This window comes from Schistocerca gregaria, chromosome 2 (assembly GCF_023897955.1).
Source record: "Schistocerca gregaria isolate iqSchGreg1 chromosome 2, iqSchGreg1.2, whole genome shotgun sequence".
Taxonomy (NCBI): Eukaryota; Metazoa; Arthropoda; class Insecta; order Orthoptera; family Acrididae; genus Schistocerca; species Schistocerca gregaria.
The window spans coordinates 246,078,539-246,100,732 of NC_064921.1; the positions used below are offsets into that span (position 1 = coordinate 246,078,539).

A 22,194-nucleotide genomic window follows, 5' to 3' on the forward strand; every position below is an offset into this window, starting at 1 on the left:
TGAAATTTTTGTAGTGGATACCTTTTGCAAAGGTTTTGTCAGATGTAGGTAAGTATTCATATTGTAAATGTACATTTATATTTTTATATTGGGTAAAATTATGTCTACTGGTTCTACGTTTTATAATAGTGCACAATTCTGCACTTGCTCTCAGCCAAGATTTTGTCTATGTGACTTGTGAATACCCCTATTGATGCCACGAATATGATTTCAGTTGACTCCATAATGTGCCATTATTTAGTTGGTTGGTTTATGTGGCGGCAGGGAACCAAACAGCAAGGTCTTTGGATTAGAGAAGGATGGGAAGGAAGTCAGCCATGCCCTTCCAAAGGAATCATCCCTGCATTTGTTTGAAGTGATTTAGAGAAATAATGGAAAACCTAAATCAGGATGGACAGATATGGGTATGAACCATTGTCCTCCCAAATACGATTTCTGTGTGCTAACCACTGCGGCACCTTCCTCAGTCCACTATTTAGTATTTGTACCATCCTGTGTGAACAGTAGAGAACAGCCAAACAATAGCACCCCTAGTGAAATGAATAAACATGTCACATGCCTATTTAATAAATTTAATGCTGATGAATAATAGTTAGAAAAGTAACAAGAAACAGAATTCCATTAACTGCATTTTTTCTTATTTTGGTAAAGTCTTTGGTAGCATGAGGTTTCCCGCTTTGAATTTCAGTTGCTGTGTAAATCTCTACTATTATGGCAAATGTTTGTATATGTAAATGAAACTATCTTGTATATTCTGTTGGTTGACTATGCATTTGGCATACTTCTAAGCACTGAATCTGGCACTGGTGAATCATAATGTGTTATGCTGTGTTGAGCCAGGAACTGTTGAGTCTAAAATTTAATACCTCGCATGGCTTAATCAGGCTTCACAAATCACAAAATAGATGAAATGTTGATGAAGATGGGTGATGTTAAGATTGAAATAATTAGTGGTGAGATGCCAGCAGTTTCTGGAATTGGGGACTGCAGTCTATTAGTAAATGTAAAGCTTGTCAATTACTGAATTATTTGAAAAAAAAAGATTAGTTGCAAAATACAGCATGCACACACTTTGTTCAACATGTAAACATCACTACAGATGTTTGGGTTTAGGTTATGACATGTTCAATATGCCTGCCATCCTTGGGACACAGTCAAATAGCAAAATTTTGCATGACATGCTGAAGTGTGAGAATGTCAATGCTGTCGATGACCTATTGAATGGCTGTTTTCAGCTGTGCAATGATTTTAGGGTTATTACCGTATACCTTGTCTTTAGTATAGCCCTATTAAAAGGAGTCACATGTGTTCACATCTGAAGAATATGGTGGACAATTGAGGTCCATGCCAGTGGCCTCAAGGTATCCCAGAGCCAGAATGCGGTCCCCAGAGTGCTCCACCAGGACATCAAACTCTCCTTCTTTGACGAGTCAAGGTACGTCTCACATGAAAGACACCTTGTTGAAACCAGGGTCACGTTGGATAATGGGGATCAAATCATCTTCCGAAACCATCATGTACCATTCAGTAGTCACCATGCTATCAAGGAATATCGCACTACACAATCACCCATTAAGGGCAATTAGACTTCTTCATTGTGAAATGTGAATTCCCAGTTCCCAAAATGTGCCAATTCTGCTTGTTGACAAACCCACTGAAATGAAAATGGGCTTCGTCACTAAACCAAGCCATATATGTGCGTACTAATCCCCATCATGACCCACTGACAACTATGCAGTTTGAACGTCCTAACACAAACCGTTCAGAAGCTATGACAATTTTATTTCATATAGTTCAATAATTGTCAACCTGTAGAACCTCCAAGTGCACCAGCACTTGACATGCCTATGCAAGAAAGGGTCAGTCAAACCCTTTCTTGTTTTTCATGGTCACGTAGTTGGTGGAAAATAATAAGCAACTGAAGGCAGATATTATAGCAAAACTTGTCAAAAATAGCAAGCAAATCAAGGAAGATATCAAGCAGTTAGAGGACAATAATAAGCAGTTAAATCACTATCTTACTGCAGAACTTGGTGAAAATAGTAGGCAATGAAAAGAAAACAAAGGAAATTTTTACCACAAAACTTAAAAATACTGAGCTATGAGAACAGATTGAAGATGAGCACAACAATTTATAGAGGTCAAAACTGAAATTAGTAATGTAGAAGGAAACCTTAGAAATGAAACTGACATTTATGCTATGCATATAGAAGACTTAGATACCAAGGTCAGTGAGTATGGAGGCCAGCAATATTTAAAATGTGGTCATGGAACACTTCACACCAGTAGTTACAACACAAGATACTTGAGTGCAAAGTAAGCAAAACTATTAGTCAGATGCAACCAATTGTTGGCAGCTTATGATGAGAAATGTACAACAGGTAAAGAACAAACTAAAATACTGTCATGTGAAGGTAACACAGCAGGAAGTCACATACTGGGAATGTGAAATAAGGAAGTATTCCTTAGTGCTGAAAATATTCGCAAATTCAGTCCTATTGTCAAATGGCATCCAGTTGACTTATTGAATCAATTCAGGGACATTCTACCTGAGTTATGGAACCAGCATTGAAAAATCTGCTTTGAAGCATTGAGAATGGAAGACTAAGCTTTGACACAGGACATATATATTGGACAAAACTGCAATGTTTTGTATCCTGAATTAGTAAAGGAGTTACTGAGTCAATACTGTTCAATGAGGAAGCAAAATTGAGTCAAAAATAGTCCTCATTCAGCCAGAAAATTTAATTAAGCGCATACAGCAGAGTCCCACTAATTCGATTCCCAGTAATCCGAACATTCGGTTAATCCGAGCATGAAAAATGCTAGTCTAAGTATGAAAAACTGTGCGATAAACTGCTGTACGTACACACTATTTTAATTTACACAATTCAGTAAACATGTATTACAAAAATTGGCAAGAAAACATTAGGTTTAAACAATGCATAACAATGAAAGAAAAGCTGTCAAACTTACTAAAATACAGCGGACATTTTATCCCTACTGTTTAGATGACAATAACTGTCATTGTTTTTTTGGCGTAATGAAGACAGTCTGTTATATAGCGCATAATTGCACCATCATCTCATAAACATCAAATTAGCAGGTGTAGCAGAGGTTGTTGCTCCAAATAACGTAGCGCGAGGTCAAGGGCTTCTGCTGCTTCACTGTGTGACACCAGCTCTCGTTTGTCATTTTCAGGCTCAGTGTCACTTCCGTCACAACAGTCCACTTCTTTCTGGTCTTGAGTCACAGCAGCATCAATAAGGTTTTCCACACATGCCCCATCTGCTGCCATCCACTCATTTACGTCTCCTTCACTAACTTCTTCACATCCAGGGATTGTTTGTATCATTTGTAGTAGATTTACCTCTTAATTTTCAACTAGGTTGACCTGAAATTCAAGAGATGCCCACAGTTTTCTCCACGATTTTCGCAGAGTATTATCTGAAATATTCGGCCATGCCTCAGCAGCCAAATAAACGACATCCTTCACACTGATCTTTTTTATTTTGTTCTCTAAAGAAATGCTGTCATCTTGGACCAGAATTCTCAAAAACTGGTTTCTGTAAATCAGTTTTAATGTTTGCAGTATGCCCTGGTCCATCAGCTGTAAAAGTAGTGTAACATTCGGCGGCAAAAACTTTGCCACAATTTCTTCATCACGTAATTCCTCAATGCTGGGGTGACATGGCACGTTATCAATCAAAAGGATTACATGGGGAGACAAATGACTTTCTTTAGAAAACCGTCAAACAGAGGGAACAAACTGGCCATGAAACCATTCTTTGAACAGCTTATCATCCATCCATGCTTTTTCTGGTTGCGATAATATACGGGCAGGAACTTCTTGTTGCAGTGTTTAAAAGCTCTGGTCCTGTCAGATTTACCGATCAGCATTAAAGGCAGCTTTTGATTACCAGCAGCATTGATGCACGCTAACAAAGTCACACGATCTTTGCATATTTTAAAATCAGGAGCATGGACTTCTGCTTTTGATTACAGGCTTTTTGTTGGCAATAACCTAAAATTAAGGCCAGTCTCGTCAGCGTTATAAGTTTTTTTGGGAGAATACTTTCACTCTCTTATCATTTTTTCAAACTCAGCCAAGTATTCCTTCGCTGCATCACGGTCAGAAGAAAGCTTCTCTCCAGTAATTGTTAGCTGACGGATTCCATGACGTTTTTTGAATCTGTCCAGCCAACCCATACTTGCACTAAAAGACTCATCACCATTCATTAACTTGTTCAGGTAAACAGCTTTTTCCTGAACCAGTGCTCCACTCAAAGGAGTTCCCCATTCTCCTTCCTGCATAAACCAAAGGGAAACAGCTTCATCCAATTTATCATACTAGGACTGTTTCAAAGTCTGCCGGATTTAGAGTGATTTTCCAGAAGACGTTGCACAGGACTGTTCAAGCTTCACTCGGTTCTTTTTCCAATCACAAATGGTTGCCTTACCAACACCCAGTTCCTTTGCCAGTTTAATTACATTCTCACCATTGTCTATACGCTTCAAAGCATTCAGTTTTTCTTTGAGAGTTAACGTTGTATGTTTCCGTTTACTCATGACAAAAATATGTACACCACTACACCTGAATGAATACAATACAACGGTTACACGTACCAGTGATCAATAACTAACACAACCTAGTGCTTTGCAAGCTAACTGGCAGTGCACAACAAAGGTCTCACCAATGCACATCAAAAAGGGTAGGGAGTGAGAATGAGCCATTGTTCCCACACCTGTTCCTATTTCTTACTTATCTGCTTGGTATACTTCATTCTAGAAACTCGTCACCGTAATTCCGGCTAATCTGAACACTTCGGTAATTCAAACAAGGTCCAGTCCCAATTAATTCGAATTAGCAGGACTCTACTGTATTTGGAATCTGAGAAAATACTTTGAAGAACATTATGAACAACATCTGTGCCTATGATATTCATGAAATTGCAGTACTTGTGTTATTTCAAATCATGATGCAACATTCTACTGGACATGCATGCATGTCCAAAGGAACAGATATTGCGGATCTGAATCCCAGTCCGGTACAAATGGAGTGTTGTCTTAGTTGTGTGGCTGGATGCATGATTTCCCATCACCATGTTGACAATTCATAGTAAGTGATGGAAAGTCATTGAATAAAACAGAAGTCATGTGAGGCATTCTCCAAGGAAGTGTTATAGACACTCGGCTATTCTTAGTGTATAGAAACAAGTTAGGAGACACTCAGATTGTTTGCAGATGGTGCTATCATTTACCATCTCTTAAAGTAATCGGATGATCAAAACCAACAGTAAAATGATTTAGGCTAGATACCCATATATAATAAAATGGACCACGTACAGCTGTCCCTAACTATGTTATTTACTATATGGCTATCATTTTTGGTGCTTCAGTACACCATATTCAAGCCTTAACTGACATTGAGGGATTAACTCCAATTGTATACACATTTCATCAGTGGCCAACATCTGTGAACTGGTTTTCTCAGACTCCCTGTAACAACAATATTTTGTCAGTTGTTAGTTGATGGTTAAAGACAAAACATCATTATTAGAGGTAGTCTGTGAAAACTACTTCATAGATATTGGCCACTGATGAACCGTGTATACGAATGGAGTTAACCCCTCAGCATTAATTAAGCCCTGGAGATGCTTACCTAAGGAGGGAGAGCCACCTGTTGAACGACAAATTGTATACTAGATGTTATATAAACTCTGGGTGGCCTTTTACATCGCCATGACCGCCACCGAGTTTTCAGTTAGAACGAAAGGGCATAGGCAGAGGTTGTATACTGGCAACACACAGTATCCTGTTGCAGAGCATGCTCTACAAGGTGACAGCCTTGACCTCCATGCCTGTTTTACCATACTTGTCATCTAGATTCTTCCCACAGACACCAGTTACTCAGAATTCCGCAAATGTGAACTGCCGTTATAAAATGTCCCTCATTCTCGGAATCTACGTGGCCTTAATTGACGTTAATTCCTTTGGTCTCAGCATTTCTTCGCATTATCTATTCATTTCCTCACTTCCTTTTAGTTTTCAATATCTTTAATTCTCTGTTTTTCCCTGTCCCCCTCTCATCTCTGTCAGCTACAATTCACTTAGCTATCTGTTGTTATTGACATGTGCATGATGTTTTGGCAGTAATCTCTTTCTTGGGTGTTACATTGCCTTCTACTTTTAAGCTCTCAGGTTTTCAAATCTCATCCGGTGCAGTCCCCAACAATCAGTCTTTTCTTCTCATTCCGTCCAGAAAGTCTCCCCTGACCCAGGGCTCTGGATGACTTTTCTGAACCCTCCTCATTTCCGAAACTTCACCAGTCCTTTTCTTTCACTCCTCTGCTTTCCCTTTCTGCCAGAAGGAGCCACTGGCTCTAAAAGCTCGCAAATTTAAATACCTTTATATGTGTATTCTGGTGCTGTCACATGGTGAACAGATGTTTTATCTGTCCTTTTAAATTATATTTATTTAAAAAAACTGTGCATCACCGCTGAATTATTACTATATTCAGAAAAATTGTATTCTCAGTTCATGATAAGAACAAATTTGCTGTAAACAAACACAAACGATGTAATTGGTCAGAAGCCGCTGCACATGTACACTTGTGTTGTTACACGCTTTGAAGTAGTTCCTATTTCTGTAGTAAATATGTTATTAATTAGTTATGTTAAATGAAATTCTAAGATATTAGAATACATTAACAGCCATCAAACTTTTCCTTAATCACGCTTTAGGTGTATAGTTTGTATTTAAAAAACAGTGAACAGTCACAGTCTCTGTACTGTTGTGCTCTGATTGTCGCGGTGTTAATAAGCAGTATGAAAATGGTTGAGGCTGCTTCCTGCTCCGTAGTGAAACGTATTTGGAACACGGTCAAAAAATGACTTGAAACAGGTTGTTATTAACGTTTTTCATAAATTTACAGAAAAAAATCGGTTTTGAAGAAATCCGATGGACTATCTTTGATGCAGTGGAGACAAAACTATACACTGAATGTCTGGCGGACTCTGTCGCTTAGCGGATTGATAATCTGGTGCAGTTCATGGATTACTTGTTCTAGTCTCGCCATGTTCATCCTTTCGTCCAATTTGAAATACTCACATCTCGTAACTGTAATATTCATCATTTCTTATTAATAATGCACGTCTTCTTGTTTATAACTGCATGCTGCTCGCGAAATTTCCGTTTTCATGTCGAATATAAGTTCTTATTTATCGATATTAAATGAAAGAATGTTAACAAACGTTACTTAAATTAAGGAAACTTAACAATTTAATTTCTTAGGATAAAAGTGGAGAACAAAATACTCTTATTTGGACTATGTCCATTTTTTATACCACAGTTGTACACGAACCACAGTGATCAATGTCATAGAAACATGAAAAGCTATCATTTCCACAACATCGAGCACACCATTCAAATGCTGCATTTTTACATTTGCCACTATTCCACTACAATATGAACCGGACAGAACTAATCTGGAGCCTAGTAAAGGGACTTGTCACGAAAAATAACAGAACAGTTACACTGCCAACCGTACTGGAACTAACGTACACAGCTATTTCACATGTCACTGCCGAACACTGTCATAGAACGGCACTGAGTCGAAAGATACAGATCATACCAAACGCTTTCATGAGTTGACCAACCTGATAGATATGCTTGTCAGCAAAGTTGCGTTACCTGCAAATGAAGTTAATATTTTTATTCAAACTATTCGTGATTTCTTCGATCGAAGATGTTATTTGGGATTTCGCTTTGAACAGCGAGAAAAAGGATTACCATGGGAAGACGAAGAAATGTTGCATAATCGGTGCATAACATTTATAGTAAGTCTGACAGAAGAAAAAAAATAGGTTACCAGAAAATTTGATGTCGATCTCATTTTTGGGACTTTCGTCTTCCTTTTTGCCTGCTTCATTTACTGACTGCATTTTTATATTTTTTCCTTGCATCATATAAATTCAATATTTCTTCTGTTACCCAAGGATTTCTACTAGCCCTCGTCTTTTTACCTACTTGATCCTCTGCTGCCTTCACTACTTCTTTTATGATTTTTGAACTAAGTGTTAGCTATAATTAAGTTATGCTCTGTGCAAAATTCTACCAGACGGCTTCGTCTTTCATTTCTTAGCCCCAATCCATGTTCACCTAATGTTTCCTTCTCTCCCTTTTCCTACTGTCGAATTCCAGTCACCCATGACTATTAAATTTTCGTCTCCCTTCACTACCTGAATAATTTCTTTTATCTCATCATACATTTCTTCAATTTCTTCACCATCTGCAGAGCTAGTTGGCATAGAAAGTTGTACTACTGTAGTAGGCACGGGCTTCGTGTCTATCTTGGCCACAATAATACGTTCACTATGCTGTTTGTAGTAGCTGACCCGCACTCCTATTTTTTATTCATTATTAAGCACTTAATCACAACACAGAAAATCTAATTGATGTAATGGCTCAGTTCAATAAAAGTGTAGAATTTATAGCAAAATTGGGTGATCAGTGGCGACAAATTCATTTGTTGAAGTGGAACGACCAAGATATAAAAAAATTTTGGAATGAAGTATTGCATTTCAAAGATGCTCACAGGTAATCCAGATATGAGTACTTAGCGACTTTTGCGATTACTGTCCTTATACTACTTCATTCCAATACCGATGTTGAGAGACTGTTTACCAGTATGAAGGTAATAAAAAACATGCAGAGGAGTAGAACGAACTTAAATCTTTTAACTGCCATATTAAGAATAAGCTGTGGTTTGAGACTAAAAGGAAAATGCTGCAACGAATATGAAATTCCAGTGAACATTGTATAACAAATCGGCTCCAAAGAGTTGTATCAATCTGAAACCGACATCGATGATGCACACAAAAATGATTCACCTGAAGACGACGAATTAATTTAAATAATTAGCTGCTGTTATATAATTTTTTGCATGTTCCTGACCTTGACTTGCTGATTTATTTACTGTATGTTCATTTAATGATTGTGAATATTTTATTACTGAATAATAAAGGAAACTAATTGCTAATATACTTATTGTTTTCTTTCATAATAATTAAAAAATTATTATGGAAATTTCAGCGATTATGAGTAGGGAATTTTTTATTAGTGGTTTTCTGGTGATTTTTGCATTTGAAACTGGTGGAGAGCTCACTTCAACTGTTGGCAACACCTGAAGTCGTTAGTGTTATGAAAGGACAAAGCGCAAATGAGCTTGACGGTGTCGGTTCTAAAGTCTGCTGCGTTGGTTGAATTGCTACTTGTGATGACACTACTTCGAGCTCAATTACTTTGGTTCCACTCACGGAGAATAGAGGGCATGATCACGTAAGGAAAAATATGTATGATATTGGAAACTATTGTGAAGGCAATTCCGTTCAGTCTTTCACAAACGAGAAAAGATTTTTTTTTGTTGGAAAATATTTGGAAACCTGAGTCTGGGTATAAATTTCCCTCCATTACTCGTTGAAATCATACTAGATCTTTTCAAACGATGTGACTACAAGAAAGTACGTGGTTACCTTATTCGGCGGAAGAATTTGAATGTTTTTGCAAGTATTGCGTGTTATTTTTCCATACCGAAAATGTTGGGAAAGGAGACCACTAAGTAGTAGGGGAACTGGTTACTCACATCGTATCATAAGAAATATGTTTTGATTGGTGAAAACATTGAAGCTATAGTTAAGAAAAAAGCTGAAAATATTATCAGTCAAGTAAAAGCCCAAAGAAGGCAGGATATTGAGAATAATAGAAAACTGCTAATCCCCATAATACAAACTATTCGATTTTGTGGAAGGCAGAAAATAGCTATAAGGGGTCATCGTGACACTGGGCGAATAATCCTTGAAGAATTGGTCGAAAACGATGGGAATTTTCGATCGTTGTTAAGATACAGAGCCAACAGTGGAGATTCTATTATTAAAGACCACTTAATGACCAGTGGTGGGAAGACTATGTACACAAATTCTTTCATCCAAAACGATGTTTTTACTTGGTCACTTAATACAATTAAATATTGTAGAAAACGTCACAAAGCTTGTTTTTTACTCGATTTTATCAGTTGAAACCACTGACGTCTGTCAAATCGAACAATTTTCTCTCTGTGTACGTTGCGTAGAAGAGCAAACTTTCAAAATCAGGGAAGATTTTCTGGCATTTGTCCCTGTTTATGGCGCCACTGTAGCAGTTTGGCTAACACACTATTGAAGACCTTGTCAACATTACAGCTTGACCTAAACAACATGAAATGCCAAGGATACGATGGCGCTGCCATGATGAGTGGGCAATTCAGAGGAGTACAAGCTTCCATCAGAGAAAAGCTACTGTTGGCTATGTATACACATTGTTCTTCACACACTCTAATTTTTTTTTGTCAGATGCGAGCAACACACCTTTTATAAGAAACTGTATGGGTGTCGCAAAAGAAGTCTGTGGATTCTTTCATCCTTTAGCCAAAAGAAAATAAATATTGAAATCAGTTATATCTGAATGTTGCCCAGAAGAAATGAAGAAGAAACTTATTTCACTGTGCAAAACTCAGTGGGTAGAAAGGCACAACTCAGTACTTTTATTCAAAGACATTTTGGACCCTATCTTTCTCTCCCTTCAAAAAATAGAAGAGGAATTAAGTGACACAACATCTAAGGCTCACATTCTAAGAAGTGCTTTAGTCAATTTTCGTTTCTTGTTAGAGCCAGATGCTGTCAACCACCCATAACTTATCTGAGCAGTTTGAAAACAAAAATATTGATCTTACACAAGCATTGACTAATGTTATGAGTATCTTACACCTTCTGTCAAAGGAAAGGGTAAATGCAGATGACTCATTTAAAGCTTTATATAATGAAGTGAAAACATGCGCTGCCAAAGGAAGAGATTCCAAGAATCTGCCGCCTTCAATCAGAACATAGCAACTTCCCTTACACCACAGAAGAAGAATAATGTCGACGAGCTGTTTATGTGTCATACTTGGACGATTTTTATATCTCACTTAAGGAATGCTTTGATTCTCAGAAGGAAACAGTTGTATCCTTACAAAACATCATCCCACAGTAGTGTATCACAACAGATTTCGGTTTATTGGACCATGCTTTTAATTTCTACGAAGAAGACTTGTCACAAAAAAGAAATTGTGCAAAGTGAGTTTATGTTGTGGAAAGAAAAGTGGAGTCAGGAAAATTCTTCAAATCTTCCAAAAACAGCTATCATTTCTCTTCAAAAATGTGACAAGACTTTCTTCCCCAACATTTATATCCTTCTAAAATTACTCGCAGTTCTTCCCATTTCTATCACAACCATCGCGTGAACTTTTTCCAGCCTGGGAAGCCTGTAGACATACCTAGGGAACAGTGTATCTGAAAGATAGCTTAACAGACTTGCTCTACATTCTATCCACAGTGACATTATAACTAGTGGTGATGAGGTTCTTGATAAGTTTGCAAGTGTACCAAGAAATCTGAACTTTGTTTTGTAAACATTTTTTAATTTTATGTATTCTTTTTATTGTCAGTTCAATAAAAAATTTATAAAACAAATTTTGTTGTATTGTCATTTGTCAAACAATCAATTTAATAAACATTCTTGTAAGGTTTCTCCAAAACAATACCTACTCAAAACAGTCTTTTGGATTATAGTAATTAAAACACATATATATGCGTGTATACACAAAAATAAAAAATAGGGGTGTTGGTAATTTACACGTACGTGACAGAATAAACCAATATTTATTGCTAGAATCACTCCAAACACAATAATCACAATCGCATTTTCACGCTTTTAGTTTGGATTAGTGTTTGCAAATGAGATATTTTTAAAATCTTGGCTGTTTGAAATATAGTATTATCGTCTGCCTATGTTGGTTCTCCAATGACTCACTTTGTTTCCTCGATGCTGTTAAAATCACAAGATGCAGAATGCTGTGACAATGTATGGTACATTATTGAATTCGACACTGTCCTGCTAGTCAGCATCTTGTAATTACAATAGCAGAGAGGAAACAAAGCGAGCCACTGGACAACCATCACAGCGAGACAATAATAACTGAGATTCTTTCATCATTTGTTTTTTTTAAAAATAGCTATATTTTTATGATTTAATGTTAACAATAAAAAAACTTTATCACAGTAAAGTAAAAGGAGCTTAAGCACAAATTATCCTCTGAATATGCGCAGCAAACTGATACAAAAAGTCATGGGATATCTACTTAAAATTACTTAACTTATCTTTACATTAATCTTGCCTCCCCCCAAAGTACATGCTATATTCGCCACTGATTATAACTGCCACAGAATAAGCTTTTAGGTTCAGGAAATGTAGTTAGGCCAAATTAATACTGTATAGATTACATGGTTGTATGGGTATATTCAGAGAACATACCTTTGGGCTCAGATCTGAAAGATATTCTGACTCAATCTTATTTGTCAGGGTGAGATGATGCAACGCCTCTTGAAAGTGAGGTGGCTTCACTCTTGATGAATGAAATGACTCCAGCCCACTCATAAACATCTCTGTTAAAGCTTTGTGCCTCCATGCTTCTGCAATATAGAGTTTAATAGTGTTAAAAAAGTAGTCAAAAGTAAACTGGAAGGATTTATGTAGAGTGTTTTTTCAATGTGGCAACAATTGCTGAACATCTTATAATAAGAACAATATCAATGAAACTGAATACTGATTCCTTTATGTCAAGTACCAGGCTCATAGTGATGCAAACAGTGAAGTGATTATTTGGATCATGTTTATTACAATAAAATAAAATTTTCTGATACTGCTGTGATGCTATCAAAATGTTTACAAGTAGTAATATACAAATCTATGCCTTTGGTATTGTAAGGGCACTGTTATGTGATTAACCTCTGTTTAATTTTATTATTTAATTTTAGTTTGGAAATGATCAGATCTTTCTTGTGTAAGATTGGTACAGATATGTAAATGATACCGACAAATACTATTATATGCATAATTTTTATAATCTATATTGTTCATGATGTAACTGTGACTTAGATGATGACAATGGTATAACTATTTTTCCCAGAAAGAGTATATTTCCGTAATTATTCAAAATTTTAAGGAATTATTTAAAATATAAGTTCACGGAAAAATACTTGCACTTGAAATTCCAACTTTGCTAATAAGGATACGTCTTGAGACTGATATACTTCATTTGAAAACCATTATTTTCTTCTTTGTAAAGAATTTCTCGTAATTTTTCAAATTTTGGAATTCAGGAAATATCACTACTCAGTAATGTAACAATGTTATGTAATGATCGATATTTTAGAGCAGTGGTACCATTCCACTGGCAGATAAACGTATTTGTTACCAATATTCCTGTCTGATATGTTGTTATTGAATACGTAACTGCTCTGTATTTTGATGTTTTGTAAAATACTTCCTACATCAAGCCTTGAATAGGAGCTATGATCAGTGCCATAGCCAGTGACTAACAAAATTGTTGTAGGATTCAGTCACTAAATCAGTCTTCATTTACATTTCAATGAGACACCTTCTATGAGGCCAGTCTCCTTTGAAATGTTATGAAGCCAGTTTTGGTTTTTATATGTTATGCAGCTGTGACTATTTTGAAAAAGTTTATGCAAACTTTCTAATTGGAATATTTGTCTGTGACACTGAAAAACGGGACTGAACCAAAAATGTCAAGATGGGCATTTTCATTCATATTAGAGTCTGAACATTAGTTTTGTTCATAAATATGCAAGGTCCAGGATCTAAAGTGAATATTGTTGATGCTGACCATCAGAAAGCTTAATTGAGACTAAGAAAAGCTTTTTTTAAGATAATTCAACTTTCTTATACAAGTATGTATTACTTTCTCTCTCCAAAAAGAAACTAAAAATGCAATTTCATTATCACATAATGTGTGCACTTAGTGGATTAGAGAGCCATGATACACTAGCCTTAATAGTTGTAACCAGATGCTTCATATGTGAATTAAATTTTTTGTTGATCATTTGCATTCTGAGAAATTCTCTAATATACAGTTATTCAGATGTTCTCACAGAAGTTTCCCCATTATCTCAGTGAGTTGCCACTTTGTATCTCCTCACCCAGAAACCAGAACCAGGGTGGCAGTTACTGACAAAAGAGCAAAGGAGTTGAAAGGTAATTAAAAGAGCCCCTTAGGAGAGGAAGAACACATAGATCAATATCATCTGACATGAGTAGGTAGCTTAATCTCTAAAATATAAATATGATAAAAAAGATTTTCTTTAAGGAAAGTCACAGATCATAATATTCGATGGAAAGTCATCAAGCAAAACAGAAGTGATATGCGGTGTTCCCCAAGGAAGTGTTATAGACCTCCTGCTGCTCTTGATGCATATGAATGATTTATGTGACAATCTGAGCAGCCATCTTAGATTGTTTGGAGATGGTGCTGTTATTTACCGCGTAGACAAAAATCTGCATTGCACAAAAAGTGGAAATTGACCCTAAATAATGAAAAGTGTGAGTACTAAAAGAGATCAGTTAAATTTAAGTTACATGATAAATCAAACAAATGTGAAGGCTGTCAATTCAATTAGATAGCTGCGGGTACCAATCAACAACTTAAACTAGAATGATCACACAGATGGGCTGTCCAAAGCATGGCAAAGCTGCATCGCATTCTGCTGCTCTCTCATAAAGATTCCTGGTGTCTGTTGTATCAGGAGATAGGCAGTTTGGACCCTAGCAACTTGATCATCTGTTACAACATGGTTTCATACACCAATGTCTTCATATAACTCAAGACGAAAAAGTCGAGAGCCGTGACTGGCCTCCCCTACCTGTTCAATGATGTGGTGTTCAGGTGCTTGTGGGTATTAGAAATGGACGGGTGCACTGACACGTTAAAGTCATAGCATTTTGACGACAGCAAGGGGTACAGTCTCCAAAAACTGTGGCAGCACATCTTGCAAGATCACCAGGGAACATGGACCACTCAAATGGGGAGCCAGCAAATCCTTTGACAGAAGTAAATGTGGGACTTAAAATCCGTTGGTCCTAGTTCTTTCACGCATTATGGTAAAGGCGTAATACCTGCTCCACCAGTAGTCTCCACACTGTATCCACCCAAGTGTGCATTTCACAGGCAAGTTGGTAGGTGCTTACTGCTGGCTTGTTGACCACATGATCCAACATCGTTCCTCAAAGTCTGGTGTTCCCACATGTATTTGGCGAGATTCCCGGCTGACTCTCTGTGGCGTGAGTTACATTGTCTCTCGAAAGTTGGTATCCACCGAGATAAACATCATCCAGTTAGGATGACACCTGTTGGGAGAGCGTTCTCTGTACATTCATGTCGCTTTATAGGCACTGCATCCTGCGGGGCTGTACATAGCTGTGTGTCTGCCAACGCTCATGATGAGTAACATTTCATCTCTGACTGTGTGTCATTCACTGTACTCAGTAACGCACCTCACTCACCGTGGACACATCACAAGCTGTCTCATCCAACGGAAACTGACACCAGGAATAGTGTTGTGCTTGTGGCACAGGTTACTGCACCAGTGCAATGCATGCAGTCGGAACACGACACATGTGCTATGAGCTAATCTGTTTACAGTATGTGTGTATGGTGGTCAGGAGTGTACAGTGTTTATCACCTGTTGCCTTTTCCAGTTACAACAGACACCTAGGATCTTTGCGAAAGTGCAGCAGAACTGCATGCTCCGTTGCAATAAATGCATTTAGAATGGCAGTCGTCAGTAGCAGATCATGGGCCTAATTTCTGTGAAGATCTGAAAACGTTTTGGAAATCGCCTTTCCTACCCTTTTAATGTATGCGTGTCTAGCATTCCAAACTCCTAAGGACCACAACTACCACTACTACTGCTACTACTAAGACCGATGATGACTACCACTACTACAGTTAATAATAATAATAATAATAATAATAATAATAGTAATTACAATAATTTTCATTTACAAACGGACAGGTAGATCGGGAATTCGAGCGTTGTTACTTGTAAAACAAGTTAACTCGATGATACTTCTTCCTGTCTCTCAGTGATATTGCCATACTACGTCTCTCGGCTTTCAAGTATTAGCAGTTTCGCAGTAATGGTGTTTCAACCGAGATACAAGGAAGAGCTGATAAGCGATCCTGGGACATACTGTTCCTCGAACACGTTTTCATGCGTTTAAGACAAGAAAAACTCCTTGCCACCGAACCACTTATTCCAGGAATGGGTGGCAATTACAGAAAATAGTTTGAAAGCTCCTGGAAGAATTTGGTCCGTTTCATTCTCAATCATTCTTTTGATAATGCCCCCCAAACTGACAGGGTGAAACGTTCCTTTATGCTGGGAAGAAAATACATCTCCAGTTGTATACGTAAATGCAAGTGATTGAAGGACGCACCATAGTGAATCTAAAACGTCTAGTGTGAAACTCGGGACACGATTGGTGAACTGAGTATCATCGCCTAAATTATGAAAGAGAAATTTATCCTGATGTGAAAATCTTGCTTCCAGCTGTGTTACAATATTATCCAATACCTTAAAGTGCACCTACACTCCTGGAAATGGAAAAAAGAACACATTGACACCGGTGTGTCAGACCCACCATACTTGCTCCGGACACTGCGAGAGGGCTGTACAAGCAATGATCACACGCACGGCACAGCGGACGCACCAGGAACCGCGGTGTTGGCCGTCGAATGGCGCTAGCTGCGCAGCATTTGTGCACCGCCTCCGTCAGTATCAGCCAGTTTGCCGTGGCATACGGAGCTCCATCGCAGTCTTTAACACTGGTAGCATACCGCGACAGCTGGACGTGAACCGTATGTGCGGTTGACGGACTTTGAGCGAGGGCGTATAGTGGGCATGCGGGAGGCCGGGTGGACGTACCGCCGAATTGCTCAACACGTGGGGCGTGAGGTCTCCACAGTACATCGATGTTGTCGCCAGTGGTCGGCGGAAGGTGCACGTGCCCGTCGACCTGGGACCGGACCGCAGCGACGCACGGATGCACGCCAAGACCGTAGGATCCTACGCAGTGCCGTAGGGGACCTCACCGCCACTTCCCAGCAAATTAGGGACACTGTTGCTCCTGGGGTATTGGCGAGGACCAGTCGCAACCGTCTCCATGAAGCTGGGCTACGGTCCCGCACACCGTCAGGCCGTCTTCCGCTCACGCCCCAACATCGTGCAGCCCGCCTCCAGTGGTGACGCAACAGGCGTGAATGGAGGGACGAATGGAGACCTGTCGTCTTCAGCGATGAGAGTCGCTTCTGCCTTGGTGCCAATGATGGTCGTATGCGTGTTTGGCGCCGTGCAGGTGAGCGCCACAATCAGGACTGCATACGACCGAGGCACACAGGGCCAACACCCGGCATCATTGTGTGGGGAGCGATCTCCTACACTGGCCGTACACCTATGGTGATCGTTGAGGGGACACTGAATAGTGCACGGTACATCCAAACCGTCATCGAACCCATCGTTCTACGATTCCTAGACCGGCAAGGGAACTTGCTGTTCCAACAGGACATTGCACGTCCGCATGTATCCCGTGCCACCCAACGTGCTCTAGAAGGTGTAAGTCAACTACCCTGGCCAGCAAGATCTCCGGATCTGTCCCCCTTTGAGCATGTTTGGGACTGGATGAAGTGTCGTCCCACGCGGTCTGCACGTCCAGCACGAACGCTGGTCCAACTGAGGCGCCAGGTGGAAATGGCATGGCAAGCCGTTCCACAGGACTACATCCAGCATCTGTACGATCGTCTCCATGGGAGAATAGCAGCCTGCATTGCTGCGAAAGGTGGATATACACTGTACTAGTGCCGACATTGTGCATGCTCTGTTGCCTGTGTCTATGTACCTGTGGTTCTGTCAGTGTGATCATGTGATGTATCTGACCCCAGGAATGTGTCAATAAAGTTTCCCCTTCCTGGGACAATGAATTCACGGTGTTCTTATTTCAATTTCCAGGAGTGTATTTGTATTTTGACATCCATGATCTGCCAATATATTCATCCATCATTTCAGCTCTATCACGATGACTTCAGGCTGCAAATTAGTCGAGCGTTTCGTAAAATTTAAAAGGTCGATCAATGTATCTCCATTTTTTAAATTTTTTATGTAAGCTATGCATTTTGAGACAGCATTTTACGAAACTGTGCATCATTGCTTTTTTTTCTTGATAATGTTCAAAAGCAGTTCCGTTTTTAACAATACTTTGAAAAACAAAGAGAAGGAAAACAAAGTCGCAACTTAGGAGGCTATATTCGAAATCTGGAAACTACTCTTGCAGTCATTGCACTAGAGTGTGGACTGTCAATTACTTCATTTAAAACCTCAGTTATCCCGGACGGTTTTCGTGAATGGCAGATGTTATTCTCGCGTAACAGGTCCATGTCGTTTCATTGTTCGAAGGTATGGGTTTACGAACAATTCAGTCGAGAATTGCTGTGCGTTTGGAACGCCGGTGGCAGAAAGTAATACCCTGAAGTGTGTATAAAAAAAATCCTTAGGTACTGGTGTCACACATGAACAGCTCTGCTGCAAAACTAAAACTAAACGGCGTGGAAAACAGTGAGTAAAATGAGCTTGGGAGGTAATCTCACGGACCTTAGTTTGCAGGTCATTTAATGCACCTGCCAGAACGGAAGCACCACCACACTTTTGGACCACCATTTTGTTCTTCATATCATAATTCCGAAACACGCCACTTAGGGCAGTGAATAAGTCAGCAGAAGCTCTGATTTGACTACCATCATGAAAACCAACGAAATGTTCTTGAGTGTCACAACACTAGAGCATAGTAACTTGTCTGTAACATCTGTTGCTTCGTCCACAATCAAGGTGTAAAATTAGGTTCTATCCAAACAAGAATGTATATTCACAAACCCTCTTATTTGTACGTTCAATCAGTTCGTTTTGCATAGTTTTTGAAAATCCCAGAAAATGCTCATTTTCTTCCGCTTCGAAATCTTTGTTTCTTTTTTAGCCCAAGATAAAAAAATGGCTCTGATATATCCGGGATTCTGGGAATCTTCTGTCTCGGCATGACCTGCTTGCACAAACGATTTGTGATGTCAGTTGCAATTTCCATGATGTGTCTGTTAACTTCCATCTCACTGTTGTGTCTTATTTTCATCAGTTTGTGATGTTTATTAAGTAGCTCTCAAATACTAAATACTTGTTTGCATAGTTCTTTATATGAAACTACACTACTGGCCATTAAAATTGCTACACCACGAAGATGACGTGCTACATACGCGAAATTTAACCGACAGGAAGGAGATGCTGTGATATGCAAATGATTAGCTTTTATGAGCATTCACACAAGGTTGGTGCCGGTGGCGACACTACAACGTGCTGACATGAGGAACGTTTCCAACTGATTTCTCATACACAACCAACAGTTGACCGGCATTGCCTAGTGAAACGTTCTCCTGATGCCTCGTGTAAGGAGGAGAAATGCGTACTGTCATGTTTCCGACTTCGATAAAGCTCGGATTGTAGCCGATTGCGCTTTATCGTATCGCGACATTGCTGCTCGTGTTGGTCGAGATCCAATGACTGTTAGCAGAATATGGAATCGGTGGGTTCAGGAGGGTAATACGGAATGCCGTGCTGGATCCCAACGGCCTCTTATCACTAGCAGTCGAGATGACAGGCATCTTATCCGCATGGCTGTAACGAATCGTGCAGCCACGTCTCGGTCCCTGAGTCAACAGATGGGGACGTTTGCAAGACAACAACCACCTGCACGAACAGTTCGACGACGTTTGCAGCAGCATGGACTATCAGCTCGGAGACTATGGCTGCGGTTACCATTGACGCTGCATCACAGCCAGGAGCGCCTGCGATGGTGTACTCAACGACGAACCTGGGTGCACGAATGGCAAACGTAATTTTTTCGGATGAATCCAGGTTCTGTATACAGCATCATGATGATCGCATATGTATTTGGCGACATCGCGGTGAACGCACATTGGAATTGTGTATTCGTCATCGCCATACTGGCGAATCACCCGGCGTGATGGTAAGGGGTGCCATAGTTACACGTCTCGGTCACCTCTTGTCCACACTGAAGGCAATTTGAACAGTGGACGTTACATTTCAGATGTGTTACGACCCGTGGCTCTACCCTTCATTCAATCCCTGCGAAACCCTACATTTCAGCAGGATAATGCACGATCCCGTGTTGCAGGTCCTGTACGGGCCTTTCTGGATACAGAAAATGTTCGACTGCTGTCCTGGGCAGCACATTCTCCAGATCTTTCACCAATTGAAAACGTCTGGTCAATGGTGACCGAGCAACTGGCTCGTCACAGTACGCCAGTCACTGCTCTTGATGAACTGTGGTATCGTGTTGAAGCTGCATGGGCAGCTGTACCTGTACACGCCATCCAAGCTCTGCTTGACTCAATCCCCCAGGCGTATCAAGGCAGTTATTACGGGCAGATGTAGTTGTTCTAGGTACTGATTCCTCAAGATTTATGCACCCAAATTGCGTGAAAATGTAGTCACATGTCAGCTCTAGCATAATATATTTGTCCAATGAATACCCGTTTATCATCTGCATTTCTTCTTGGTGTAGCAATTTTAATGGCCAGTAGTGTAGTTTGGCCCGTGGGAGAGTGTCACAGATTTTGAAAGAACTGAAATGGCAGACGCTTGGAGTACATGCCAGTTATCCCCAGAAAGTCTACTTATAAATTTCCAGGTAACAGTATTCATGAATATAGAGATATACTACAAATATACTACAATCCTCTACGTGTAGCTCCGGTGGGACAGGAAAGCCAAGACAGCGTTCATAGAGGCATTTATGCACTCATTCTTCCAGCAACCCACATGGGAAAGGGACGGTAATATGCGGTACAGCCTCTGCCGCGTACGTGGTAGCGGTCTGCAGAGTACGGGCGCAGAGACAGACGGTGCGGCCAGTTACCTGAAGCGACGGCCCCTGGGACGGCGGCTAACAGCAGCGCCAGCAGCGGCAGAAGCCAGCTCCTCACCGCAGCCATGGCGAGCAGACTGAGCCCTGCCGGACTTGGCGTCTTCCTTATCTGAAAAAGCGCGGTTCTACATCGCGGCGCGCTGCTGTAGCTATAGCTTGTGCTCTTGTTGCCAACTGCGGCCCGCCTCGCACGTGTCATGTAACCAAAAGTTAGGCACTGCCAGGTATAATGACTGCTCGGCGTCAGTCGCTGTTCCAAACAGTACCAGACATTTTCTGTGGAGCCAAGAGCAGTCGAGAAGTGACAGGTTTGAGACACGCGCACCTCCCTCCAATATTTCAGCAAAGGCTTAATCAGTCTTATAGCGAACAATTAAACATTATATGCGGAGATAGGAAATCAAGGGAACAAATGAAATAGCGCATCACTTCACTGGAATTTGCATTTATTGTAACACTTGATTACAGACGAAGAAAATGTCACGTGTTACACTTTACAGATGATAGCACAAGAACAATAATAAACACCTGATTCATTTTTCTGCACTTTAAATTAAGTTCAACAGGCGAACACAATTTAAGTTCTCCCATAAATATAAATAAGTGAGTAGGCGCGTTAAAGAACTAGTTATGAAATAGTCATTTATAACATCAAGGCAGGCACTCTCCATTTAAAGGGAATATAATTAGCAAGTTTACACACTGACTTTAACGTTAAGCTGAGTAACAAAAGTGCACCGTCCACAACACCCTACGGCGACAGTTAATCCTCCAGTAAGTTCCTTTCTTTACAATATCACATTTAGTGCGGCTCAATATAATAAAAAAAATTATATTCCACACACACACACACACACACACACTTGTGCTCTTGTTGCCAACTGCCGCCCGCCTCGCACGTATCATGTAATCAAAAGTTATATACAGGTTAAGTCACCTATTATTACTGCTGGATATATTTCGTAAACGACATCAAATACTGACAAATCGATTCCGCAGACCGAACGTGAGGAGAGGGGCTAGTGTAATTGGTTAATACAAACCATAAAAAAATACAGGGAAGTATGTTTTTTAACACAAACCGACGTTTTTTTAGATGGAACCACGTTAGTTTTGTTAGCACATCTGAACGTATGAACAAATACGTAATCAGTGCCGTTTGGGGCATTGTAAAATGTTAATTACAGACGGAGACATTGTAACCTAAAGTTGACGCTTGAGTACCACTCCTCCGCTGTTCGATCGTGTGTATCGGAGAGCACCGAATTACGTAG

The 22,194-nt window shown here is 39.8% G+C and overlaps 1 protein-coding gene across 1 annotated transcript in view; it reads right to left on the reverse strand.

The window, feature by feature from the left end:
• Positions 1-20,995, reverse strand: part of LOC126336780 (sphingomyelin phosphodiesterase-like) — a 123,323-nt gene extending 102,328 nt beyond the window's left edge. Inside the window, exons 1-2 of the mRNA XM_050000798.1 lie at positions 20,912-20,995; positions 12,389-12,546 (exon numbers count right to left, since the gene is read on the reverse strand). Coding sequence (XP_049856755.1) covers positions 12,389-12,546; positions 20,912-20,987 — 234 coding nt within the window. The 5' untranslated portion in view covers positions 20,988-20,995. The remainder of the gene's footprint in view (positions 1-12,388; positions 12,547-20,911) is intronic.
• Positions 20,996-22,194: the final 1,199 nt, after the last annotated feature.